The 25308-nt window shown below is 37.7% G+C and overlaps 1 protein-coding gene across 3 annotated transcripts in view; it reads left to right on the top strand.

Annotated features, from left to right (window-relative positions):
* TRPC4AP (transient receptor potential cation channel subfamily C member 4 associated protein) overlaps positions 1-25308 on the top strand; it is an 83514-nt gene that overhangs the window by 8393 nt on the left and 49813 nt on the right. For 2 of the 3 annotated variants that reach the window (XM_072631339.1, XM_072631341.1), the window contains exons 2-7: positions 1122-1250; positions 5748-5864; positions 12523-12580; positions 15897-15952; positions 17212-17340; positions 24933-25134. In XM_072631339.1, the coding sequence (XP_072487440.1) occupies positions 1122-1250; positions 5748-5864; positions 12523-12580; positions 15897-15952; positions 17212-17340; positions 24933-25134 (691 nt within the window). Of the gene's footprint in view, positions 1-728; positions 818-1121; positions 1251-5747; positions 5865-12522; positions 12581-15896; positions 15953-17211; positions 17341-24932; positions 25135-25308 lie in introns of all 3 variants that reach the window. The other variant, XM_072631340.1, reaches the window with a different exon arrangement.

Raw genomic sequence — 25308 nt, 5'->3', positions numbered from 1 at the left:
CCCTCACATTTTAAAGATAATGAAACCCATACTTAGTGGAGCTAAGAGCTAGGATTCAAAACCTGGTTCTTTTCTTCCAAATCCAGTGTTTATATCTTGCTGATATTCCTATTTAGCAAATGGGCCATAACATGCATAAAAATAACTTTATAAATATAATATTTAAAGTAAGCCCCTTGGGGAATTCCTTTGGTACCTTTTTGTCTCTCCAGTGCTTAGCACTGTTGCTTGCACATGGTAGGCGTTCAGTAAATGTTAATTAATTAATCTACTTATATTTCCATTGTAGATTAATTCTTTTAAATAAGATATTATGCCTTGATTTAAACTGACAGGGCCTTTTAATAAATCAAAGTGTGCTTGGATTTCCATTAACATGCTTGACTTTAACAGGCCTTGAATTTCCAGGTTCAAACAGGAATTTCATGTGTTAATCTGGAATGAATAAGGTGATCTGGATTTTAATCTCTGTCACCTGATTACTATGTGACCTTGAACAAGTTGCTTTCTTTGTTCTGGGCTTGTGTTTCTACTTTAGTAAAATGAGGGTGTGGACTAGAAGATATTTAAGTTCTCTTCTAGTTCTGATATGCTGTTTTGCCTTAGTAATAAAATTGACAAAGCATTTGGAGTATAAATAGGGGAAGAACCATAATTCATTAATTTACCTTTTTTTTGTACCAATATTTGCCTAGTTGAAGCCATCTTATTCTCTTTACCGTAACTAGGTGGCACAGTGGATAGAGTGCCAGGCCTAGAGTCAGGAAGACCTGAGTTCAAACCCAGCCTCAAATACTTACTAGCTATGTGACCCTGGGTAAGTCACTTAACCTCTGTTTGTTTCATCTGTTAAATGGGAATAATAATAACACTTATTTCTCAGGGTTGTTGTAAGGCTCAAATAAGATAATATTTGTAAGGCATTTAACACAGTGCCTGGCACATAGTAGGCACTATATAAGGGCTAGCTGTTTTTATGTATTTACTCAAACCGTTTAAAAATTATTCTTTGAACTGGGTGTCTTATCCCAGGTTTGTCTGAGCAAGGGGTGCCCCTCTGCCATCTTTGTAGGGGGCATCTATCCAGAGAGTGAGCATTCATGTTGTTGTTTCAATTGCAGATCACAGAGGCTTTTCTGAAAGAAAGAGACAAACAAGCCAAATGGAATGGGATCCCTCTGTTACTTCAGAAACTATACGTGAACAGCCAACCCAATAGCGATTTCTCTAAGTGCCAAAGCATCCTCAAGGTAATGTCAGCAGTCTCTTGGAAGAGGTTTTATTTTGACTACATGATTTTAATCCTATTTTATACTTGTGTTATTTGTAACATTTGTTAATTTTTGAGGAGTGTGATTATTCTTAATATAAATAACATTTAAAAGATAATAGAGATTTACATAATAGTTTACAGTTTATAAAGTGAGAGTACATCATTTTGTTTGATCTTCAAAACAGCCTATGAGGTTAACAGTGTAAGATTGTTGTTCCCATTTTATAGATTAGGAAAGTGAACCTCAGAGAGATGAAGGGACTGTTGGTAAAGTCATATACATAAGCTAGTAAATGGAGGCTCTGATACTAAAATCCAAGGCTTCTGATTCCAGTCGAAGACTCATTGAAATATACCATGTTGAGAAGGCCAGCTTTGGCCAAACTCTTCCCCAGCCAATCTCCTTGTTTCAATATAGCCGCTAACTTAGAAGAAAAGGGATGTAGTCTAAGAGAGTCTTGGAAATGGTAAGGAAAGGGAACAGGCAGTGGCTGAGGGGTTTGGTTATATTTGGGTGGGGTTGGTTTTTAGCAGAGGAAAAATTCTTCTTTTTAGGTCAGTTGAGGGAGTGGGACTGGCACCAAGTCAGTGAAGGGGAGAAGAGATGATGGAATTCCCTTTCTAAAATATTATACCAGATCTGGGATTTTTAATTCATGACACCTACTCCAAAGAGCAGCTAGGGGCTTGGAGTCAGGAAGCCTGAGTTCAGATTTGGCCTCAGATACTTTGTGACCCTGGGCAAGTCGCTTCACCCTGTTTGCCTCAGTTTCCTCATCTGTAAAATGAACTGGAGAAGGAAGTAACAAACCACTCCAGTATCTTTGTCAAGAAATCCCCAAATGGGGTCATGAAGAGTTGGATAAGACTGAAATGACTGAACAACAAAATTCCAACTGGATATGAAGATTATCCTTATAATTTTATCTTAGAGTCTAAATTAAATTTAATGTCCAAATGAAAATTTTATCTTAATGTCCAAACTTATATTGAGGTTAAACTTTGATATTGCATCATATAACATTTATGTCCATCAGAAAATATTTGGTACTAGATAATTATCATCATTATCTGCAAGAGGGATAAGAATAAAGACTTCTGATAGCACGTGTTAGAAATATTATATGAGGAATTTCTGAACCAAAGAGTGAGATGGACAAGGTGATCTCCCAGGCTCCTTTCATTGCTGAGATTCTGTGATCCCCAACCTACCAAAGCATACAAAAGACTTAAATAGATGTAGTTACAGAGTGTTGCTTAGAGAAATAACAAACTTAAAGAGCTCATGGAATATTCAGTGCTCATGGCTAGGCTGTGCCAACAGAATAAAAGTGACAATATTCCCAAATTTAATTTATACTTTTAGCACTATATCAACCAAATTACCAAGGATATACTTAACAGAATTTGATAAAATAATTACAGAGTTTACTTGGAAAAACAAGATCTAGAATATCAGTAATGAGAATAAATAGGTATGAAGGGGTCATTATACTTCTAAACCTCAAACTGGTGAGCAGCAGTCATCAAAGCCATTTGGAATTAGATTACAAAAGAGCAGTCAATCAGTGGAATGGGCTTGACAAAGGAAAATCAGAAACAATGGAATTCAGTAACCCAGCGTTTGATAAAATGGGGGAAATCATAAATTACTTAGGAAAAAACTCCTTATTTGATAAAAACTCCTGGGAAAACTGGAAAGCAGTCTGACAAAAATTAAGCTTAGACTAACACCTTACATCATTTTCTACAATACATTTTTATTATATATACAGCCTTAATATGAAAGATCATATCATAGAAAAATTAAAAAGGAATCAGATGCTATATCTCTCACATCAAAGGATAGGAAAGGTATTCTTAGCCAAATAAGAGATAGAAGCAATTACAAAAGATAAAATAGAAAACTTTGGTTACATGAAACTGAAAAGTTTCTGAACAGACAAAATTAATGCTTCTGTCATAAGAGATGTAGTTGAATGGGAAGAAAAATCCTTCTATCAAATTTCTCTGGTAAGAGTTTAGTGTTAGAACATATAGACATTTAATAAATATATATAGGATTAATAGCCATTCCCTAGTAGATAAGTGGTCAAAGGGTATGAACAAACAGTTCTCAAAAGAACTACATGAAAGAATGAATGCTCCAAATCAGTAACAAGAGAAACACAAATCAAACCAATCCTGAGAGATTTCATCTCAACCCTTGCAAATTGGCAAAGATAAAAAATGGCAATAGTCAGTTTTGGAGGATTTGTGAAATGAAAGGCATGTTAATACATTGTTAAGAGCTCTGAATCATTATAGCCCAAGAGTGGGGAACTATGTGACCCTCTAGGTTCTCAAGTGTGGTCCTTTGAACTTCACAGAACAAATCCCCTTAATAAAAGTATTTGTTCTGTAAAACTTGGACTTGGTCAAAAGGCTATACCCAAAGACCTAGAAGGCCACATGTGGCCTTGAGGCTGCAGGTTCCCCACCCCTGGTGTAGCCCTTTGGGAAAGAAGTTTGGTATTATGTACATAAAATGACTAAAATGTCTAGATCCTTTGAACCAGAGATTCCATTATTGGGCTTACTTATACCCCAAAGAAGCCATTAAGAAGAAATATTTATAGCAACATTTTTTGTGATAGCAAAGAGTTAGAAACAAAATAGTTGTCCATCAGTTGGGAGATAGCTAAATAAGTTGTGGGGACATGAATGTAATGGAATTTTACTGTACTGTAATAAATGATATGTATGATGAATACAGAGAAGCATGGAAAGATTTACATGGACTGGTGTAGAGTGAAATAAGCAGAGCCAGGAAAACAATGAACACAGTAGCTATAATAGAGTAGATAGAAAGAATAACCACACACCAAAAAAATCAAAAGCAAGTACAACAAGGTTATAAAGATCAAGCAGCACTCAAATGAAGAGATGTGAGAGGACATCTGTCAACAGGTGTTACACATATTATGTTTTTGGACTTAATCAGTGTGTCAGTAACGTGTGCTGCAGTTTTTTCCTCTTTAAGAAAGATACTGTTTGTTATATGGGATGACTGGGAGGAGGAAGGAGAAGATTCTGGGGATAAATATGATGATATAAAAGACAGAAGATAGCAATAAAAACTTATTTCTTAAAAAAAGGAACCTTTTTCAAGGCAAGGATTGTTTCACTTTTGTCTTTCTATTCCAACTGCCAAGCACAGTTCCTGGCATAGTAGTCCCTTAATAAAAATTTTTTCCTATTAAAAAAGAAAAAATTCGATGATCCCTTCTAAAAAAAAAATCTACACATGGTTCATCTTTAATAGAAAGTTCCATTCTGAAGGGAAGAGAAGGCTAAAATAAATTCTTATTACTTATGGTTGGTGGCTGAAGGCTTTGCCTGAATTCACTGCTAAGAATGATTCCTCAAACAGGCACATTCTGTAGAATGTTCTTTTTTATGAGCATCATTTCCAGAAATGTGCATAATACTTGTTAACCTAACCCCATTGTCACATTACAAAACCCTACTATGTCATTTGGCCTTTCACCTGAGATGCAAGTGAGGTAGTCAACAACCACTCAAGCTGACATTCAAACCCTATAGCCTTAGCTCCTCCAGGTGCCAGTCTGCTTACTACTTACAAAACTGGTCTTGAACTAACTGCCTGTCATGACATCATTTTTTCTGACTGATGTGTTCAAGAAACCAGTTAATATTAGGTGAGGTGTGCCTGCCTGTATGTATAGTCTTCCTGCTGAGGAAGGAGAGAAAGCTTGATTGAAGTGGAGTGGATTTGGAGTCAGAAAATCTAGGTGTGAATCTAGATTTTGTTATGTTACTTAACTACTTGTATGACCCTGGGCAAATCATTTAACATCTCTGTATCACTTCCTTATCTTTAAAGTGAGAAAGTGACCTCTAAGGTTTCCTTCCAACTCAAAATCACAAGATCATATAATCCTATAAACTCATAGTGTTGGTAATATATTACAATACCGTATCTTGTCATTGGCTTATAGATTCTCATATCAACTCTTTGAGGCAAAATAGATCATTTGATGAATGAAGGAATGACTAAGGGACCTGCTTATATTTATCTGTCTAAGTAATGACAGTCAGGGCTAAAATTCAGATCTTAATGCGGCTATCTGAGTGTGGCGTTCCCAGAGTATTCATATTGGAATTAAAATGACCATTAACAAGACAGTGCAGTAGAAAGAATTCTAGGAGTCAGAGAGTTGGTTTTGAGTCCTGGCTCTACCATTAAGCTTGGTGATCTTGTGCAATTTATTTTACTCCTGAGTCTCAGTTTTTTTCATCTGTAAAGTAGAGATGATACTTTTACTCCTCAAAGGATTAGTTAGAATCAAATGAGATTGTGTATATAAAGCACCGTCTAAATGTAACCTGCTATTTAGATACAGGGTTTGCTTTATAAATAATGGTCATTCAGAATCAAAAGCCTTTCTTTACCTTTCTATTTCTCAAACAGGAAATCTCTCCACTTCTCTCTATGGAAGCTATGGTGTTTGTCACAGAAGATAGGAAGTTTTCCCAAGAATCCACCTTCCCCAACACATATACTTTTGATTTGTTTGGAGGTGTAGACGTAAGTTTGTTTTGATTTTCTTGGTATTGGGGTCTGTGTAACTGTTGGACATGAAGACATTTCAGAATTTCACTTGTGAGAATTTCATTTTTGAGCTCATATCTTTTAAATATGAATAGCTTTAGCTGCATGCAGGCTTTTGGACAGCACAAATACATGACATAGAAATGATCTTGCTCTCGCTATTAAAGTAGTTAAAAATCTCTGTTCCCATCTCTGCATATTGAAATCCCTCCCGTCTTTCAGGGCCCTACTCAAGATACCACCTGCTTGAAAACCTTCCCTGATCCTTTTGCCAAATCTTGCTGTCTTTCTGTCTCCCTCTCTCGAGTATTTCATAGCACTTTGGATTTCTCATTTGCATTTAACACATTTTTTTCTATTGTTTTTGTATGCATTTTAACCCCTCTATTAGATTGTAGTTTTCCTTTTGTATGTTATCATAGCATGGCAGTCACTGTCCCAGCAAAATATGTACTCTGAAAGGTCCTATAAAGCCAAAGATCCTTTTGAGGGAATGGATTAAGTGATGGGACTATGTGTGTCTATTGTCCTGGTACCAATTCTCTACTATGTCATTTAAAAAAAAAAGTTCAAATCTTAGAGGACATTTCACAAAAATGGATAGAAAACAACCTAATAATTTCTGAGTATATTTTCAGTAACTTCAGTAGCCTATACAGAAGAAGTCTATTTAGAATCATAGATTGTGGGCTGGAAGAGACCTCTAAAAAATCACGTCCCCTGCCTCTGATCTGACAGATTTGTTTCAGCCTGAAAACTTGACATCATTGCAGGGCAGTAGGTTCTCTTCTCACTTGTGAAGCTTCATTTTCCTTTTAACAAAATGTATTCTCTGCTTTCCAGTTTGAGTGTCTTTCTCCCAGGATGAAAAGACAACAGCTAAATAGGAGTTAATTGTTCTGTCATTCGACTTAACAAATATTTATTAAATGCTTGTTATGTGCAAAGGCCTTCTGAAGGGAACTTTGGAGACAAAGACAGATAAAACACAGATCCTGTTTTTAGTGAACTTAACACATTAATTTAGGGAGGCATGGAGGGGATGGATGTGTACACAAATGATATGATAAAAGCAAAACAGCATGGTGTGATGAGTAGAGCACTGAACTAGGAGTTAGGAAAACCTGGCTTCAAATTTTACCTCTTGGACAAGTCACTTAATCCCTTTGGGCCTCAGTTTCCTCATCTGTAAAATGAGAAAGTTGGACGAGGCAGCCTTTGAGGTGGGAAGAGGAATGATGAAAGAAGAAAGTGAAAAGTGTAAGGGAGGATCCAAGCAAAATGCAGTGAGAAATTTCAGGAGGAAAAAATGGCTTTTATCAGGGGTTCTATATCTTCTTATGTGTGCTGTAGATAGAGATTATAAAGCCTTAGTCAGGGAAAAGTCTCAGAATATTTTGAAGTCTACTTTCCATAAGTCCAGGATCTGGCTATATCTAGAATTTTCTTCCCAGTCATCAGTTCCAAGATTACATTATCACTTTCTCATTTGCTCAGCAAATGTAAGTAAATACAAGGCAATTTTTAGGGAGTGGCACTAACATCTGAGGAGATTGGCGCAGGTCTCATAAAGGGAGTTAACATTTGAGCTAAGTCTTAAAGGGTCCCAGGGATTCCAAAAGGCAAAAGTCACAAGGGAGTGTGTTCCAAGCACGGGGGATAGTTTGTGTAAAGGCATGGAGGTAAGAGACTGAATATTATTATATATGAAGACTTCAAATTCTCCAAAGATGACAGTCATTTGAATATCAGTGGTTAGTTTTTCCTCAGTGCTAAGATAGTCTAGCGTCTTTAGAAAGCTTACCCCTCCATCCCACCACTTACTCCAATTGCTCTCTTTAATTTTCTTTTTTTCTAATTTATTTTCAATGTTCTACTATCACTTCCATATAACTTAGATGTTTCCCCTCCCTCGTCCTTCCCTCCCTGAGACAGCATACAGTTTTATATAAGTTCTACACATACATTCCTATTAAATACATTTTCACCATAGTCATGTTGCATAGAAGAATTAAAATGAATGGGAGAAATCATAAAACAAACCAAAACATAACCCAAAAGAAAATGATCTACTTCATTGTGCAGTTGAGTTCCATAGTTCTTTCCCTGGATGTGGAAGGCACTTTGCCTTAAGAGACCATCAGGAATTATTTAAGTCCTTGCTCTGCAATAAAGTACTAAGTCTACCAGAAAAATTCCTTGCACACTGTGGTTGTTGCTGTGTACAAAGTTCTCCTGGATCTGCTCCTTTCATTCAGCATCAGATAATATAAGTCTTTCCAGGCCTCTCTGAAGTCTTCCTGTTCATCATTTCTTATAGCATAATAGTATTCCATTACATTCACATACCACAGTTTATTCAGCCATTCCCCAATTGATGGGCATCCCCTTGATTTCCAGTTTTTGGCCACCACAAAGAGAGCTGCTATAAATATTTTTGTACATGGGGGTCCCTTTCCCATTTTTGTGATCTCTTAGGGATATAGTCCTAGAAGCAGTATTGCTGAGTCAAAGGGTATGCACATTTTTGTAGCCCTTTGAGCATAGTTCCAAATTGCTCTCCAGAATGGTTGGATCAGCTCACAGCTCCACCAACAATGAATTAGTGTTCCATCTCTCCCACATCTTCTCCAGCATTTATCATCATCCTGTTTTGTCTTGTTAGGCAATCTGATAGGTGTGATGTGGTATCTCAGAGTTGTTTTGATTTGCATCTCTCTAATCAAGGGAACTACTGAAAAGAAATGCTAGGGAAGGTGGCCTAGCTCTACCAGATCTCAAATTGTATTATAAAGCAGCAATTATCAAAACCACTTGGTGCTGGCTAAAAAACAGAAGGGTAGACCAGTGGAATAGGGTTAGGTACTCAAGACACAGTAGTCAATGAGTATAGCAATCTACTGTTTGATAAACCCAAGAATCTCAGCTTCTGGGATAAGAACTCACTGTTTGACAAAAATTGCTGGAAAAATTGGATCAGTGTGGCAAAAAATAGGCATAGACCAATGCCGCACACTGTACACAAGAATAAAGTCCAAATGGGTACATGATCTAAGTATAAAGATTGATACTATAAACAAATTAGTGGAGCAAGGAATAGTGTATTTATCAGATTTATGGCGAAGGGGAGAATTTTTGACTAAAGAAAAGATAGCATTATGAAGTGCAAAATGGATAATTTTGATTACATTAAACTGAAAAGTTTTTGCACAACCAAACCCAATGCAACCAAGATTAGGAGGGAAGCAAAAAACTAGGGAAGAATTTTTGCAACTAGTGTCTGTGATAAAGGCCTCATTTCTGAAATATGAAGAGAGCTGAATCAAATGTACAAGAATACAAGTCATTTCCCAATTGATAAATGGTCAAAGGATATTGAAGAGGCAGTTTTCAGAGGAAGAAATTAAAGGTATCTATAGTCATATGAAAAAATGCTCTAAATCACTATTGATTAGAGAGATGCAAATCAAAACAACTCTGAGATACTCTCCTTAATTTTCAAGAGATAAGATTGTTGATTAGGCAAGTCAAGAATTTATCTGATTCTCTGCTTTTAGCAGAATTAGACTTCTGGCTGATATCCAGAGAGTTGAAGTCTTTCATTTGCTACTGCTAACATTGTTACAGAAGTTAGAAAATTATAAGATCTTTTCCATTTATCATATATAGTTTAATGGTCAGATTTTTATTAACTCTTAGAGGGAAGGTGTCCATGGGTTTATGCTGAAGGAAGCAAATTACTTTTTTCCTGGAGAAAGGAATTTGTGTTCATGTTGTCATTTAATTATTGGGTCTTTTGGAAGATTTATATTGAGTATGGGACAATTAGCTTCATTTTCTTCTTTTAGTTTTCAGTCCTAGAAGCCTTTACAATGGAATCAGAAAGAGGGAAATGACTAGAACATCCTTTGAAGATCAGTAATTCTTACAACTTCTCAGCCAAGTGGGGGTCACTTTGCCATTCTAGCTAGGATTTGGTGATGGCAACGGCTTGCTTAGGAAATATCCTTGACAAGGATAGTAGTTTGGCTGCTAGTGTTCTCTACTGTTTTTGTTGTTCAGTCTTCAGTCATGTTTGACTCTTTGTGACCCCATTTGGGGTTTTCTTGGCAGAGGTTCTGGAGTGGTCTGCCATTCCTTCTCCAGATCATTTTACAGATGAGGAAACTGAGACTAACAGGGCTAAGTGACTTGCCCAGAGTCACACAGCTCATGAGTATCTGAGGCCAGATTTGAACTCAGGTCTTCCTGACTCCAGGTCTGGTGCTGTATCCGCTGTGCCACCTAGCTGCCCTGTTCTCTCCTACAGAGCTGTGCTATTTTAAGATCATAGAATAGCTGCAAGGTGCTGGTGGAATTTCTCTTCTACCCCCTGGGTTTCTGGACACGTTGTTCTTTCTCAGTGCTACCCTGATAAAGGCAGGATGATATAGTGAAAAAAGCCCTAGCCTTGCAGTCAGAAGACCTGGATTCTAGTTCTGGCTTTTTCACTAGCTAGTTGTATGACTTTTGGCATTTTACTTTCCCTCTGGGATTCAGGCTCCTCACCTCTTACACAAAAGGGTTAGACTAGGTGACCTGAGGTCTCTTCCACCTCTTTATATGCTGTGATTTGTAAAATGTTTTGCCCCAGTTGTATATAGAACAGTCACTGTGAATTACATCAAGGACAGAAAAACCATTGAAATTTTAACTACTAAAGGTCACATCAATAAACTCTCCTCCCTTAGGCAGTTGCTTACATAGCAGTTGCTTTGAAATATGAGGCACTTAAAATATCACAAAGTATTAGCTTCATTTTTGTATGCTGTCAGAGTTTGCCTGTGTCTTGGGAGCCAGCAGGGCATGTGAAGATTACTTAAGTCCTCTGGTGAGCTGGGTGCCTTATAGAGCCTAGAATTGGTGGGCTGTTCCCATGGTACTGATGGGAACTTCTTTTGTTTCTTTTGGGTTTTCTTTTCCATATATTATATGCTTTCCTCCTCCTGGGGCTTCATTAATTCCAAACTTCTGAGTTGTGTATCTTCTCCTACTCACCCCATGGCAGTTAGATTTGAACACAATTAGAGAGGAGAAAAGGGAAGAAGGGAGGGAAATAGTAACACCAATTCATAGAATATGATACCTTAGAGTTATAAGAGACCTTAAACATCACATAGCTTCCCATTTGACAGAAAAAGTCATTTGAGACTTGCTGAAAGTCATATGGTAACCCACTCACAGAGCTGGGATTAAAATCCTGGGTTCAGTGCTCTTCCCATTATGATGAAAATGTGTCATTGTTTAGAATGTACCTTGTCCCTACCACAGGGCCACAGCAATATTTCAAGCTAGCTGGCCTGGGTTTATTCTTTGCTTTAGCACCTTAATACTATATTGGTCTCACCAGAATTTCCCACATCAGCTCTGGAATTTGGGCCTTTCCCCAGATCGGTATGTACTTCTCTGACCTTCTCTCAGTAGTCTCTTTCTTGCTGAGCCTCCTTGCTGAATCAGCTGCCTGCTTTTGAAGATACTCTCTAATGTTAGTCTGCAACTAATTGCCATAGCTCTCTCTCATCTCAGGGTATTGGAGCTGCTTTGCTAAATCCATCTTTGGAGCAATCTCAGGAATGTTGATTTGTCTACTAGAGTGGAAGTTAAAATTCTGAGCCCAAGGAATTTGTCTGAGCTAAGCTGAGGGGGGAATAGTGCAGAAGCAAATCCTCTTGGATCATTTATTACATGTATACTAAGCTCCTGCTATGTTCAGTTATGTTCAGTGCATTGTACTAGGCCCAGGTGGGGATACAGAGATGAGTAAGATACAGCCCCTGCTTTCAAAGAGGTTATAATCTGATAGGGTAAAGAAAACATGTAACACAGAGAGGCTTGATAACAGATTAAAACATGACAAGTGCAATTTAAGGGGAGAGTGCTAAAATGTCAAAGAAGGGAGCTGTGACCTAGTCCAGCCTTACAGGCTGAGCCAGCATTTGAGCTGTATGTTGAAGAGAGGGACTGCAGCAGATAAGAATGGAGAGGGGCATGAGTAGGGAGTGAATGGTGATTTTATAATTACGGTTGATGCAGGCTATATATGCCTTTGACCATAATTGTAGCATTGTGTATCACTGTGAAAGCAGAAACGAGAACTTACAGTAGGCATCACAGAAATAATCTAGTCTGAAATATTCTCATTTTATAAAGGAGGCTACTGAGTTGCCTAGAGGGTCAGTGACCTACTTAATGTCATGCATCTTACTTATTGGTAGAGTTGGAACTAGGATTCGCCTTTTCTGATTCCCCTTATTAGTCCAATAATCTTGGTCAAGTCACTGTACTTTTATGAGTCTTGGTTCTGTTATTTATAAAATTGAGGATTATTTTTCTCTGCTCTGCTTCTCTCATAGAGTTGTTATGAGGATCAAATGACTTAACAGATCTAAAAGTATAAATTGTAAAACATGAAACAAATGTGATGGATTATTGTTATTTCATTGTGCTGCCTCTTTTATGTCCTTGGATATGTGTGGGAGGGTCTTAAAAGTCTTGGGAAGAGCAAATTGAGCCCTGACCTGACTCAGACAGCACTAGGCCATAACTTGTACTTTGAAATTACTTTGTAGATTTAATTCAATTCTTTTTTTAATAGCTCCTTGTGGAAATTCTTATGAGACCTACACTTACTACTCAGAAAAAGAAACAGAAAAGTAAGTGAGCCCATCCTTGTCTCTTAAGCCCTTGTTTGTTGTGCTTTCCCCCATATCAGTTCTAAAATCCTAACACCTTAGCCTCTCTGACTCCCTGGGAGACTTCTGTTCATGTGTTAGGAAGACTCCATTACTCTTAAACCCTGGCTGTATTGTCTCAGGAAAAGAAAGGTGTTTTGACAGTCAATAGTATTTGTAGGTAATAGGAGTAACTATTCAGAATTTAAAAGTAAAAAATTGATTTTCTTTCCCCATAGATGCAGGTCCTTAGAAGAGATTGTGTAGCAGCTGATAGAGCTGAAATATGGAACTGTGGGTTTCAACTCTTGTATCCCACATGATCGGAAAACCCTGTCCTGCATAGCATGGTCAGCTGTTAGCATTGACAGGCACATCAGATCCTTCAGTCTAGCCCCTTAATCTGATAGAAGAAGAAACTGAGGCCCAGAGAAGGAAAGTATTTGCTCAGTTATTCAACAATATAATGGAAAAGCCAGAACTAAACTTCAGCTTCATGACTTCAAGCCCACATTTCTTTTCACTTTATCAGTTACTAGAAAATTGAGTTAATCAGATTTTCTGCTCTGGCTACTGTGTTCCCTAAGTATATTGGTTAATTAATTGTTGTTTTCTCGTATATTAATTACTATGTACATATGTAAAGACAACATGAGATATTATATAATACCCCGGACTTGGAGTCAGGAAACCCTAGTTCAGATCTTACTTCTGACATTAGCTACGTTACCATGGACAGATTACTTAACTTCTGAGAGCCTCACTTTCCTTATCTGTAAAATGGGACTGATACGCCTATAGTATTTAAATCATATGGTTTTTGTGAGAGTTCAAGGGCGAGAATGTATGTGCTTTGCTTTGCAAAAAGCTTTGCAAACTTTTAAAATCAAAAACAACAACATCAGTTGCTGTGGAGGATAGAGTTTGACACAGACTATAATCCAACAAATTATTACAGTGCCTACTATGAATAAGACATGTATTTGATGCTGGGGACTCAGAAACAAAGATGAGAGGCCCTGCTCCCAGTTCTACCATAACGAGTGCAGGTAAATATAATACAGTATGAGGAGTGATTGAGTAGCCAAGGAGACAGATGAAAATGCTAGGAGAGTTGGATTGGAGCAAGAGCTGACCCCTGTGGCCGTCTTGGAAGGCCTTCCAGAGTAGGTAACACTTGAACTAAGCCTTGGAGGGAGTTAAGGATTCTCAAAGACCAAAATGAGGAAGAGGGTGTTCCAGGCATATAGGATAGCCTGTGTAAATTGTAGAGACAGACAGTTGTATAGATAGGGACTGGAACATGGGGCAATATAAAGTAAGACTGAAGGAGTGGATTGGAGCTAAGTTGTGGAGAGCTTTTCAAATGCTAAGCCCAGAAATCTATATTTTGTCCTAGTGGCAGTAGAGAGTTACTGATGGCTTTTGAACAAGGGTGTGACATGTCAGTCCTGTGACTGTTTCATCTCAGAAATGAGTCTGAGGTGAAACAAGTATCTTTATAAGAAGGTTTTACTGTAGGTTCTTTTTGGTTTGCATGTGGGGCTAGGAATATATTCAGATCAATGAATATTCCTAAAGGAATATTCCCCCTAAAGGAAGATGAGACTTGAAAAGAAGGTTTTGTAAGTGGTCGGACTGTACCCTGGATTGTGCTCTGCTGAAAGACTTATTTTGGCCACGTGGAGTGGCTAAAGGATTGAGTTAATGGGTTTGCTTTATAGTCTAGCAGAAAAAATAAGGCCTGTAAGGCTGGCTTCCTGTTTCCGCTTATTGTAGACAGATATTTTTTTTTTTTTTTACTAGCACAGGGGTTCCTAAAGGAGCCGACTTAGTGGGGAGACTTTGAGTCACTAGGGTAATGTTGAAGCCTGGTCTTACTGACTGTGAGCACTCCAGTTTTCTTCAAAGGAAGCAGTAGCAATAGTTGACATGGAAGTAGCTTATGCTAGAAGTGGCTGTCAGCATTCATTTAAGTCTTTCCATTTAGTCCTTTTCTGAATTAAAACAAACACTACACCAAGGGCTGAAGGCAAATATATTCCTCTGTTGAGTATCCATTTCTGAACAAGCAGACTGAAGTAAACATCACATTTCATTTTCATCTCCTTAAACCCTCTAGTGTAATACTTAGTGCTTGCATAGGTCTAGAAGGCGAAGATTTGAGGGTAAAAAGACATTAGGTCATATACCCCAAACAGAAATATTGAATTGTGAAAAAGGGAGAAATTTAGAGAGGCCCTGTGGGAAGGATGTAGTTTTCTTTTTTTGGAAGTTCTTTACTGCTGTTGCTGATACTCTAGGGAAGTGAGTGGTACTGTGGACCAATGCTGGTTTGAGTTTCTATACATCTTATGATGTAGACATTCCCCACCTAACCTCAGTCACTGGCTTTGTAAAAATCACATTACAGGAAGTAGTTCAAGAGGAATAATATCAAAATTGTAACGAGAAGTTGACTGACTGTAAGGGGAATTAATATTGGGACTTATCACTCATCAGCTGGTCATTGTCCATCTTATTTATATCTCTGGTAATCTTGCAGAGTTACAGTGGAGTCAGTTTAAAATGCCTTGAAGATGTTATTGTGAAGTGACATCTCTCAGCCCAGTATTATGTCAGGTCTGTGCGTTCTTTGACCAGCTCCCTAATGCTCCTTCCTCTAGTAAGTGAAGGCTATGATAGAAAAGACCAGGGCTTGAGATTTGGTGTCTACTCTAAAAGACCATGAATTCCTAGAGGATTAAAATTCTTTATTTCATTCAGAAGTATTGGCACAATTTCTCTTAAGAGCAAATATCTAGAGGGATTTCCTTACCTGCCACGTAGGCCACACTCTAGCACAGGGTAGTGGTGAGAACAAAGGTTCTGAGATTATGGATTAAGACATTTGGCACAGAATTAGATATAACTTGCATTAGGTAGACTGTTCATGGGGATCAGAGAGAGAGAAAAAGAGAGAGAGAGAAGAAAATACCTTTTGTTACTAAGTAAGCATTTATTAATTGCCTTCTATGTGCTGGGTACTGGGAATACAGACAAAAATGAAACAGTACCTGTCCTCAAAGTGATAACAGCATGATGTTAATGGTTACTGGGGTTTGTGCATATGTTTATTTCAAAATGTACTTTACTATTCACAGCCATATTTGACCCCCTTTGGATTTTGAGTTTTGCAGCTGATAAAAAAAAGAAAGTTTAATTTTGGTATTATGGTTAACCTCCATTCTTGCCTAATCTCTTATTAAAGTGATTCATTCCAGTATTAATAACCAGTTATTATTTTTTTTTCTTTCAGTAAGTGATGATCTGACTAAGGACTGTTTAAGCATCTTGTATAATACATGTATTTGTGTAAGTATTTCTGCTTTGAGGACCCTGATTTTTGCTTCATTGATAAATTGGCAAGAAGGACTTTTCTAGTCCTTTGGCCCAAATCAACATATGGTATTTTTGTAAATTAGTCACTTTATATTTTCAGGAGACATCAAAATTCATTGGAGTCAGGTGACAGTTATTTCCCATGTCTATCAATGAAAGTCCATCAGCTTCCATGATCCTGAGTTTTGATCTTTTTCTTTAGAATATGCCTAAGCTTGGGAAGATATTGGGAATGTTATCTTTGGTTCCTAGTTCTTCAGGAGTTCCCATGGTTTTGGTTGATTTATGAATTGTCTTCCTTACTCGTAACAGTAGAATTGTTAGATGGAAAAACAATGTGAGTGCCTTTGCCTCACCCAAGGAGACCACTAAATGGAAAATAAATATGGTTGAGTTTATTTGCCTTGTTATTTTTGCTATTATTATTACTATTCTTTAATGATACTGTGCCTTTATAGAGAGATTTTCAACATGCATTACCTCACTTGACCCTCACAAAAACCCTTTAAGATGAACAAGGCTGTAGCTATTAACCCTGCTTTTCAGATGAGAAGATAGGGAAGATAGGGTTTGTCATATAACCAAGTGGCAGACCCTAAGATAGAAGCCAGGCCTGAGAAGTACTTTCAGTGCTCTTTTCCTTTTGCCTTCCTGTCTCCTTATATTGTACCATCTCTCTTCATTCTTCTTGCTGGCACCCTAAGTGTTTTAACATTATAATCCTTAAAGATGTGTACTCTTCATTGATACTCTTGCCTTTTGACTCTTTGCTTAACTTAATCCTATTCCCTAGATTGAAGCATATTTTCCATTTGAGAATTCTCACTGAACAGAATTTCTTTATTTATGTATTTGACTAAATTTTCTTAAAAGATTTCAGGTCTCCTTGACATATGGAATTATTCGTACATCTTGTTGGGAGGAGAACTAAAGAAAAATTAATAGCATTATGACCCTGATATGGGACTCTGCCTGAGGATAACAGTTTTTTATATTGGAGGTGTTGTATCTCATCTAATGGGACTTGAACTTGATCATGTAGGGAGCATTTTATCAATGATGAGGAAGTATATGTGTGGCATCCTAGCTAAGCTGGCTATACTTGTTTGCAACGTAGTCTAAGTACATTTTGGTGGAGTTGACCATGTGTATCTAGCAAGAGTATGTTGGCATCACCACCTTTATCCATTGTGGCTGTACTTTAGCCAACATTTCTCATTTCCTTTTAACAGACTGATGGAGTTACAAAGCGTTTGGCAGAAAGAAATGACTTTGTCCTCTTCTTGTTTACACTGATGACAAATAGGAAGACATTTTTACAGACCGCAACCCTCATCGAAGATATTCTGGGTGTTAAAAAGGTGAGTTTTGTCTCAAGATTGACCATCTCTTTGGCGTTGATCATTAGACTACAGTATGGTGCTGAGGTAATTTGTTCATTTGTTTATTTATTGAGTGCGTACTATGTGCTACACACTGTATTGAGTGCCGAGCTTGGGTGGATCAGAGCTAGCTAAGACATGGTCCCTATTCTCAGGATGCTTGTGCTCTAACAGAAAGTTTATGCCACACACGCTTTCCTAGGTCAAACAAAACTCGTCAGCCAACATCTGTTAAATGCTAGCTGACCATGACTACCATGCTTGGAAGCTCTCGGATGTTCTGGACATAGGGAATTCCTGGTGTGGAAGCTCCCTTCACCAAACTCTCTGCAACTTAGCTAACAAGTCTTAGGGAGGTACTTGAGCCTTTGAGAGGTTTAGAGACTCAGGATTGTGGGAGCACAAATTTAGAGCTGAAACAGATCTTGGACTCCATCTAGGAAACCAAGGTAAAGAGAGTTTGAATGACTTACTCTTCATATTTGCAAAACTGGTGTGGGTCTGAGGTGGAACTTGAACCACATCTTCCTGATTCCAAATCTAGTACTCTTGTTATTTCCTCTTTTAATAATAGCACAAGAGAGCCACAAAGAGCTATGCAATATCAGAAGAAGAAAAGATTACTTTTATTTCTTTCATTTATATTGGGTAGTTAGGTAGCACAGAGGGTAGAGTACTAGGCCTTGAATCAGGAAAACTAAGTTCAAATGTGGCCTTAGACATTTAACCCTGGGTAAGTCCCTTAACCTTTATTTACCTCAGTTTCCTCAATTATAAAATAGGAACAATAATAGCACTTACCTTCCAGGGTTGTTGAGGATCAAATGAGATATTAATCATAAAGCACTTAGCACGGTGTCTGGTACATAGTAAACACTATATAAATGTTAGCTGTTATTGTTTTTATTTCATGGAAGAGCTGACATTGGAGTTAGCATTTGAAAGATGGGTAGGGTCACACACACAGTGCACCAACCAAACTGATCTAGAAGCTGTTCCCCAAATTCAGAGTTCCATCTCCTACCTCTATTGCATTCATGTAGGCCATACTCCAGATTTCTGGAATTCACTTTGTTCTCATCTTCTGCCTTGAAAGGCTCAGTTCAGCTACTACCATATATGTAATTTCTTCCCAGACAAAAGTGTTCTCTTTCTCCTCAAATTTCCTTAAAATACAGTGCCAGGAACTAAATCATAGGATTATGGATCATAGATTTTGGAGTTGTTCAATCCTCTCATTTTCTAAATGAGGAACTGAAGGATAGAGAGGTTGAGTGATGTGCTTAAGATTTCATGGGAAGAAAGTAGCAGAGTTGGATTGTAGACCCAGGTCTTGTAATTTTGAATCCAACATGTTTTCCATTATATCATACTGCTTCAAAAAAAAGTTACCTAGAATTATAAAAGAAAAGGATGGAGAGGAAGGCATAAATGGTATTCTAGGCATAGGGAAACAATGTGAGCAAATGTTTAGAGGTTGGAAAGTTCTGAATATATACAAGGGATTGTTTAGAGCTCCTGTAGTGGAGCAGAAAGCTATTAGAGATAAGGCCAGAAAGTCAGTCAGCTAGCACTTATTAAGTGTCAGGAGCTGTGTTAAGTGCTGGGCATAAAAAGAAACACAAAAATAGTCCTACCTTCAGGGAGGTAATATTCTAATAAGGGAGAACAACATGAAAACTAGGTACCTACAAGTTGATGGAAGGCAGACTGAGAGAGGAAGGCAGTAGAAACTTAGATAATGGGAGGATGGCTCTGGAAAGGTGGAGTTTAAGTGAGTTTTGAAGGAAGCCGAGGAAGTTAAGAGGCAGCATTGAGAAGTCAGAACATTTCAAGGCACAAAGGACAGCCAGGATAAAGTCACAGATAGGAGATAAGGTTTGAGAAATAGCTAGTAAGCCATTAGGGCTACATTTTATTCTTTTTGCTAAAATCTTATTTTAAAGTTTTGCATCTATATTCATTAGAGAAATTGGTCTATAATTTTCTTTCTCTGTTTTGGCTCTTCCTGGTTTAGTTATCAGAACCATATTTGTACCATAAAAAGAATTTGGGAGGACTCCTTCTCCAATTTTCCCAAATAGTCTGTAGTATTGTAATTAACTGTTCTTTAAATGTTTGATGGAATTCACTTGTGAATCCATCTGGCCCTGGAGATTTTTTCCTAGGGAGTTTATTGATGGCTTGTTCAATTTCTTTTTTCTGAGATGGAGTTATTTAAGTATTCACATTCCTCTTCTGTTAATCTGGGCAATTTATATTTTTTTAAATAATCATCCTTCTCATTTAGATTGTTGAATTTTGGGGCATATAGTTGGGTAAAGTAATTTCTAATTATTGTTTTAATTTCCTCCTCATTGGAGGTTAGTTTACCCTTTTCATTTTTGGTATTGATAATTTAGTTTTCTTGTTTTTTTAATCAAATTGACCAAAGGTTTGTCAATTGTATTGGTTTTTCATAAAACCAACTCAGTTTTATTTATTAGTTCAATAGTTTTCTTAATTTCAATTTTATTAATCTTTTCTTTGGTTTTCACTATTTCTAGTTTGGTATTTACTTGGGGATTTTCAATTTGTTCTTTTTCTAGCTTTTTCAGCTGCATGCTGAATTCATTGATCTCCTCTTTCTCTATTTTATTCATGTAGGCATTTAAAGATATAAAACTTCCCCTAAGAACTGCTTTTGCAGTATCCCATAAGATTTGGTAGGTTGTCTCATTATTGTCATTCTCCTAAATGAAGTTGTTGATTGTTTCTGTGATTTGTTGTTTAACCCACTCCTTCTTTAGGATTAGATTATTTAGTTTCCAATTTTTGATTTATCTTTCCATGACCTTTTATTACATATAAATTTTATTACATTATGAGCTGAGAAGGATGCATCGACTATCTCTGCTTTCTGCACTGGATAGGGTTACATTTTAGTAAGTAGGGAGGAGAGTAAAGTATAAGAAGATTGAAAAAGTAGCAAAGGAACAGGTTCTGAAGAGCTTTTTTTTTAATTAAATTGTTTTCCCAATTACATATAAACCGAAATTTTTATTGCTCATTTTTTAAAAATTTGAGTTCCAAATTCTCTCTCTCCTTCCCTCTCCTCCTTCCTTGGAGAGCAAGCAGTTTGATATAGATTATACACGTGCAGTCGTGTGAAACATTTCCATGTTAACCATGTTGCGAAAGAAAATACAAATAAAAAATAGAATAATAAAGTTTCAAAAAATATGCTTCTATCTTTATTCCAACTCTGGAGGTGGATATCATTTTTCATAATTCCTTCAGAATAGTCTTGAATCATTTTGCTGCTGAGGATAGCTAAGTCATTCATAATTGTGATCATCTTACAATATTGTTGTTACTGTGTGTACAATGTTCTCCTGGTTCTGCTTATTTCCTTGGGCATCAGTTCATGTAAGTCTTCTGAATAGGTTTAAGAGCTGACCAGGATTTTGTATTTGAGGAGGTAATCAGGGAATTATTAGAGTTTGGTCTGATTTGCACTTAAGGAAAATCATTTTGGTAGTAAGGTGGAGGATGGATGGAAGTAGGCAGTCAGATCAAGTAGAAAGGTGATAAAGGCCTGAGTAGGGCCACTAACTGTGTGAATGGAGAGAAAGTATATGGGAATCATTGTGAAGATAGAACTAGGGAGGTTTGGCAGTAGATTGTGCGGGATCAGTGAGAGCAAGGAGTAGAGGTTAGCACTGCAGCTGAGAACCTGAGTGATGGGGAGGATCGTGATGTTCTTGGCAGTAATAGGAAAGTGTAGAAGAGTAGATAATGAGTTCTGTTTTGGACATGTTGGGTTTAAGACGCCTACAGGGCATCCAGTTCATGGTGTTCAAAAGGTAGTTGATGATTGGGGACTATAGCTAAGGAGAGACTAGTACTGGTATATAGTTGTGGGAATCATCTTCAGAGGTAATAATTGAACCAGTGGGAGTCAGTGTGGTCACTGAATTATGCAGTGTAAAAGGAAAAGAGAAGTGGGCTCAGAAGAGAGCATTAAAGTGGAACCCACAGTTAGAGAGTGTGATATCAATGAAGATACAACAAAAGAGACTGAGAAAGAATAGTCAGGTAGGAGGAGAGCCAAGGGAGAGCAGTGTCACAAAAACCTGGAGAGGAAATGCTGTAGAGGATCATAATTGAGAAAAGACCAGTAGATTTGACAATTAAGAGATCATCGGCAACTTTGGAGAGAGTAATTCGAATTAAATGATGAAATCAGAAGTCAGATTGCAGAAGACTGAGAGTGAAATAAAGAAAATGGAGGCACTTAGTGTTGACAGCTTTGTCAAGGAGCGTAGCTGAGAGAAAGGGAGAAGACTTGTGAGAAGATAGCTAGTGGGGTTGGTCAGACCGACTGAAGATTTTTAAGGATGGAGGAAACTTGGGCATGTTGTAGGTAGCAGAGAGGGAACCTATAAAGAGGGAGAGATTGAAGATTAGAAGGGGACTAGGGATGATAGGGAGGACAATTTGCTGTAAAAGATGAGAGGGAATGGGATCAAAGCTGCTTTTAGTTAGGATGGCCTTGAAAAATATGATCCTGGGCAAGTCATTTAACCCCAATTACCTCACAAAAGAAAAATACAAAAACAAAAAAGGACCACCACCTCTTCATTTGATACAGGAGTGAAGAGGGACGGGGAGTAGTCATGGAAGATATCTGAGTGATGCAAGATGAGGGGAGGAGGTGCTCTTGCTGAATGAACAAAGAACAAGGGATTCAAGAGTAGAAGTGTAGGGTTGAACTGGTTCATCAAGGGGTCAAGATAAGGAAGGAGGAGGTGGTGTAGTCAGTGTAAGAATGATGACTTGGGAAAGATCTGAGAGAAAGGGAATGAAAATCTCAGTGAAGAAGAGTGTCAAGCTATGGATCATAAGGCTTAGGGAAAGATGAAATGATAAAAAGCTTCAGTCAGATAAGGAATTTCAGAGTTCATGAATATGGAGGTGGAATCCTGTGGTTGATGGCAAAATCAAAGATACAACTGTCTCTCTATAGAAAAGCAGGATAGTATCAGTTTGTGGAGGACTTTGAATACCAGCCTAATGAGTTTGAGATTTATTTGTCATCATTGAATGAGAGGTTAGTTCATGGAGTTTCTTAATCTGAGTGGGAATCACTAAATGTTTAGCTTTATAATTTTAAGAACTCGGTTTTTAAAATTCATCTAGGAATGACCAGGAGAATTGACTCATCATATCTAAAGCCATGAGAGACTAATTTATAAATCAGGATGCCAGTTTACTATGATAGATATGCCTTTCTAGTAACCCAGATGCCTCTTAGAGTGGATTACTTCTAGATAACTTAATTGCACCCATTTTATATTGTTTCTTAGCTCCAGTTTCATAGGGGACCATTTTCTGACTCTTGACAAATTTTGTGCATGCCTCTTGATTTGGGGCCCACAGTCTCCTGTACATGACATCTTCAATGAACAGATTTCCTCTTATTAGTACTGAGGTACACAGAAGGGAATATGTGGGTAGGTTGTGGTTATTATTTGATGGTAAGAGATCTGTGTGCTCCTCTTTCCTAGTCCTCTTTACCCTGTTTTCCTGTTTTTCAACCAGGCTCCCCTTTCATTGTCCCTGCTGAATTCTCGCTAGGCCTGGTCCTTTGTTCTGGTGTGATGAAGCACAAATGGCTAATTGTCTTGACCCAAGCTTCATATGAGTGTGTGTGTGTGTGTGTGTGTGTGTGTACTCATCCTTTTACAAAGGGCCCCAGGCTAGTACATTGTATCTTTAATGAAAGGGCTTTATTCTTCTTTACCATTTATTTTTTCCAGCTTATGAAAAGGGAGGAGTAGATAAAGTGAGGGGGAAAGACCTAAAGAGAGGCATCTGTGGTGTGGTAAGAAGCACTAGCGAGGGAATCAGAAGACTTGGGTTCTCATGCACCTCTGTCACTTACTCATTATGTAACCTTAAGTAATTTCTCTTTATTTCTTTGCATTTGTTTCTCCATTCACAAAAAGAGAAAATTGTCCTAAAACCATTCTGGTGCTAATGTTCTGTGATTTTTTAAATAAAGATACTTCAGAGTCCTCTTATGTTCTTTGGCACCTGAGCAAGGAAGGAAAGGATCATGCTAAAACCTTAGTCTCAAGTGACTGGCTGAGGCACTCACTATTCCTTCTTCGTCAACCCTCATGTATTTTGAAAGCCTGCCTTGTTCAAGAAGGCTTTTTCTCCCTTCCAGGAGAGCATCTTAATTCTTCTAGAGTTTGGAGGTTTCTGTTATAAAAAGCTAAGTCTACTAATTAGGTACACTGTGCACCACACTGTTTGATTTTTCCCTTAAAACAATTAAAAGGTGATCTGGATTTTTTTTTTCCCAAACCAGTTTTCCTTTCCATTTCTCTCACTTTGTACAAAAAGCAGCAAGAAACAATCCTTCTCCCTTCATGGCAGGAGGAGCCTAGCTTTCAGCCTTGTCTGATATCAGTCTACCATGTCAAGAACTCTTGCCCTAGACCATGTTTTCAGGGATAGCTAAATCTGAATGAAGTAAATAAATCTTTTTGGTTAGTTATTTATATTGTGAAAAACACAACTTTAGTTTTTTCTCCTTAAAAATTTTTTTGACTTTTAAAAGGTGATTTGGATTTTTTTTCCATATTGATCTTTCTTCTCATCCCTCTATAGCCCATTATTTTCCTGCTCATCATCCTCATCATATCACAGAGGCTGCAAATTCAGGGCAGAACTTAATAGCCAAAGGCCATGGATACACAACATTCTTCTTTCCGTTATCTGAGATTGTTTTCTCCCCTTTCGTCTACCTTCTTTTGCTAAGGTGGGAAAATAAAATTAAACGTGAAATGCCAACTTTTAAAACCCAAGTACCACACAGAGGAAATCTGGCCTGTGACTTAGTGACATTTCAGATGTTGTAGGCTACAGAGAGGGGCTCTGGTTGAAAGGTGCTGGCACACAAAGCAGAAATTTATTTTGCTTGACTCTATGTATTTTGATTTCTTTGTCTTCTCAGTGGGAGGAAGAGGAAATGGGAGAGAGAAAAAGTGGATCTTTGTTAGGAAAAAAATTTAATTAAAAAAAGTTGCTGGCAGAGACATTTTTAAAAAGTAATTTATTTCTTTTCAGTTTTCATCAATCATTTCCATAAGTCTTAAATTTTCTTCCCCTCCTTTCCCACTCCCTCCTTGAGATGGCATGCAATCTTATATGGGTTCTACTCGTACATTCTCATTAAACACATTTTCACATTACCATGTTGCATAGAAGAATCAAAATGAATGGGGCAGAGACATTTCTGATTGGAAGTGGGCCATGGCCAAGAGCTACTGAATACTAGTGGCTATCAGCATACCCTTTTCCATACACAGTAAAAGCGAGATTGTTCTGTCAGTACTTCCCCTTCTTATACTTACTTCCCCCTTAGTCAGAATTTCTCCTCCTAGTGGATCACTGTTTGGCAGAAAAGCAGAGAGTATGTATACCTTTACCCTAAAAAAAAAAAAAAAAAAATCAGAGTTTTCTGGTTTGCTCTATAAAGTAAGAGTATCTGGGAAAAACTTCTTTTGTGTTTTTTGCAGGAGATGATCCGGTTAGAGGACATCCCCAACCTTGCTTCTTTAGTCTCCAGTTTTGATCAGCAGCAGCTTGCTAACTTCTGCAGGATTCTGGCTGTCACAATATCAGAGCTTGACACTGGAAATGATGACAAGCATACGCTTCTTGCCAAAAATGCCCAGCAGAAGAAAAACTTGGGTCCTACTCGTGCTGAAATCAACCAAGGTAAATGACCTGGCTCTCTGATCATGAGGCTTTAACTCACCACCCCCTTCCTGAGACATCCTGTTCTCAAAACATTTCTCAAGTTTCAGATGAGGGTCTCATGTTCCCCTTTTGACAAGTCATCTGTTTTGAAACCCTGCTTTTGTTTAGTAAGACTTTTCCTCCTCTCCAGGA

Source organism: Notamacropus eugenii, chromosome 1 (assembly GCF_028372415.1).
Source record: "Notamacropus eugenii isolate mMacEug1 chromosome 1, mMacEug1.pri_v2, whole genome shotgun sequence".
Lineage (NCBI taxonomy): Eukaryota > Metazoa > Chordata > Mammalia > Diprotodontia > Macropodidae > Notamacropus > Notamacropus eugenii.
The sequence above is the reverse complement of the archived record's forward strand: the minus strand, read 5'-3'. Positions and strand labels throughout refer to the sequence as shown.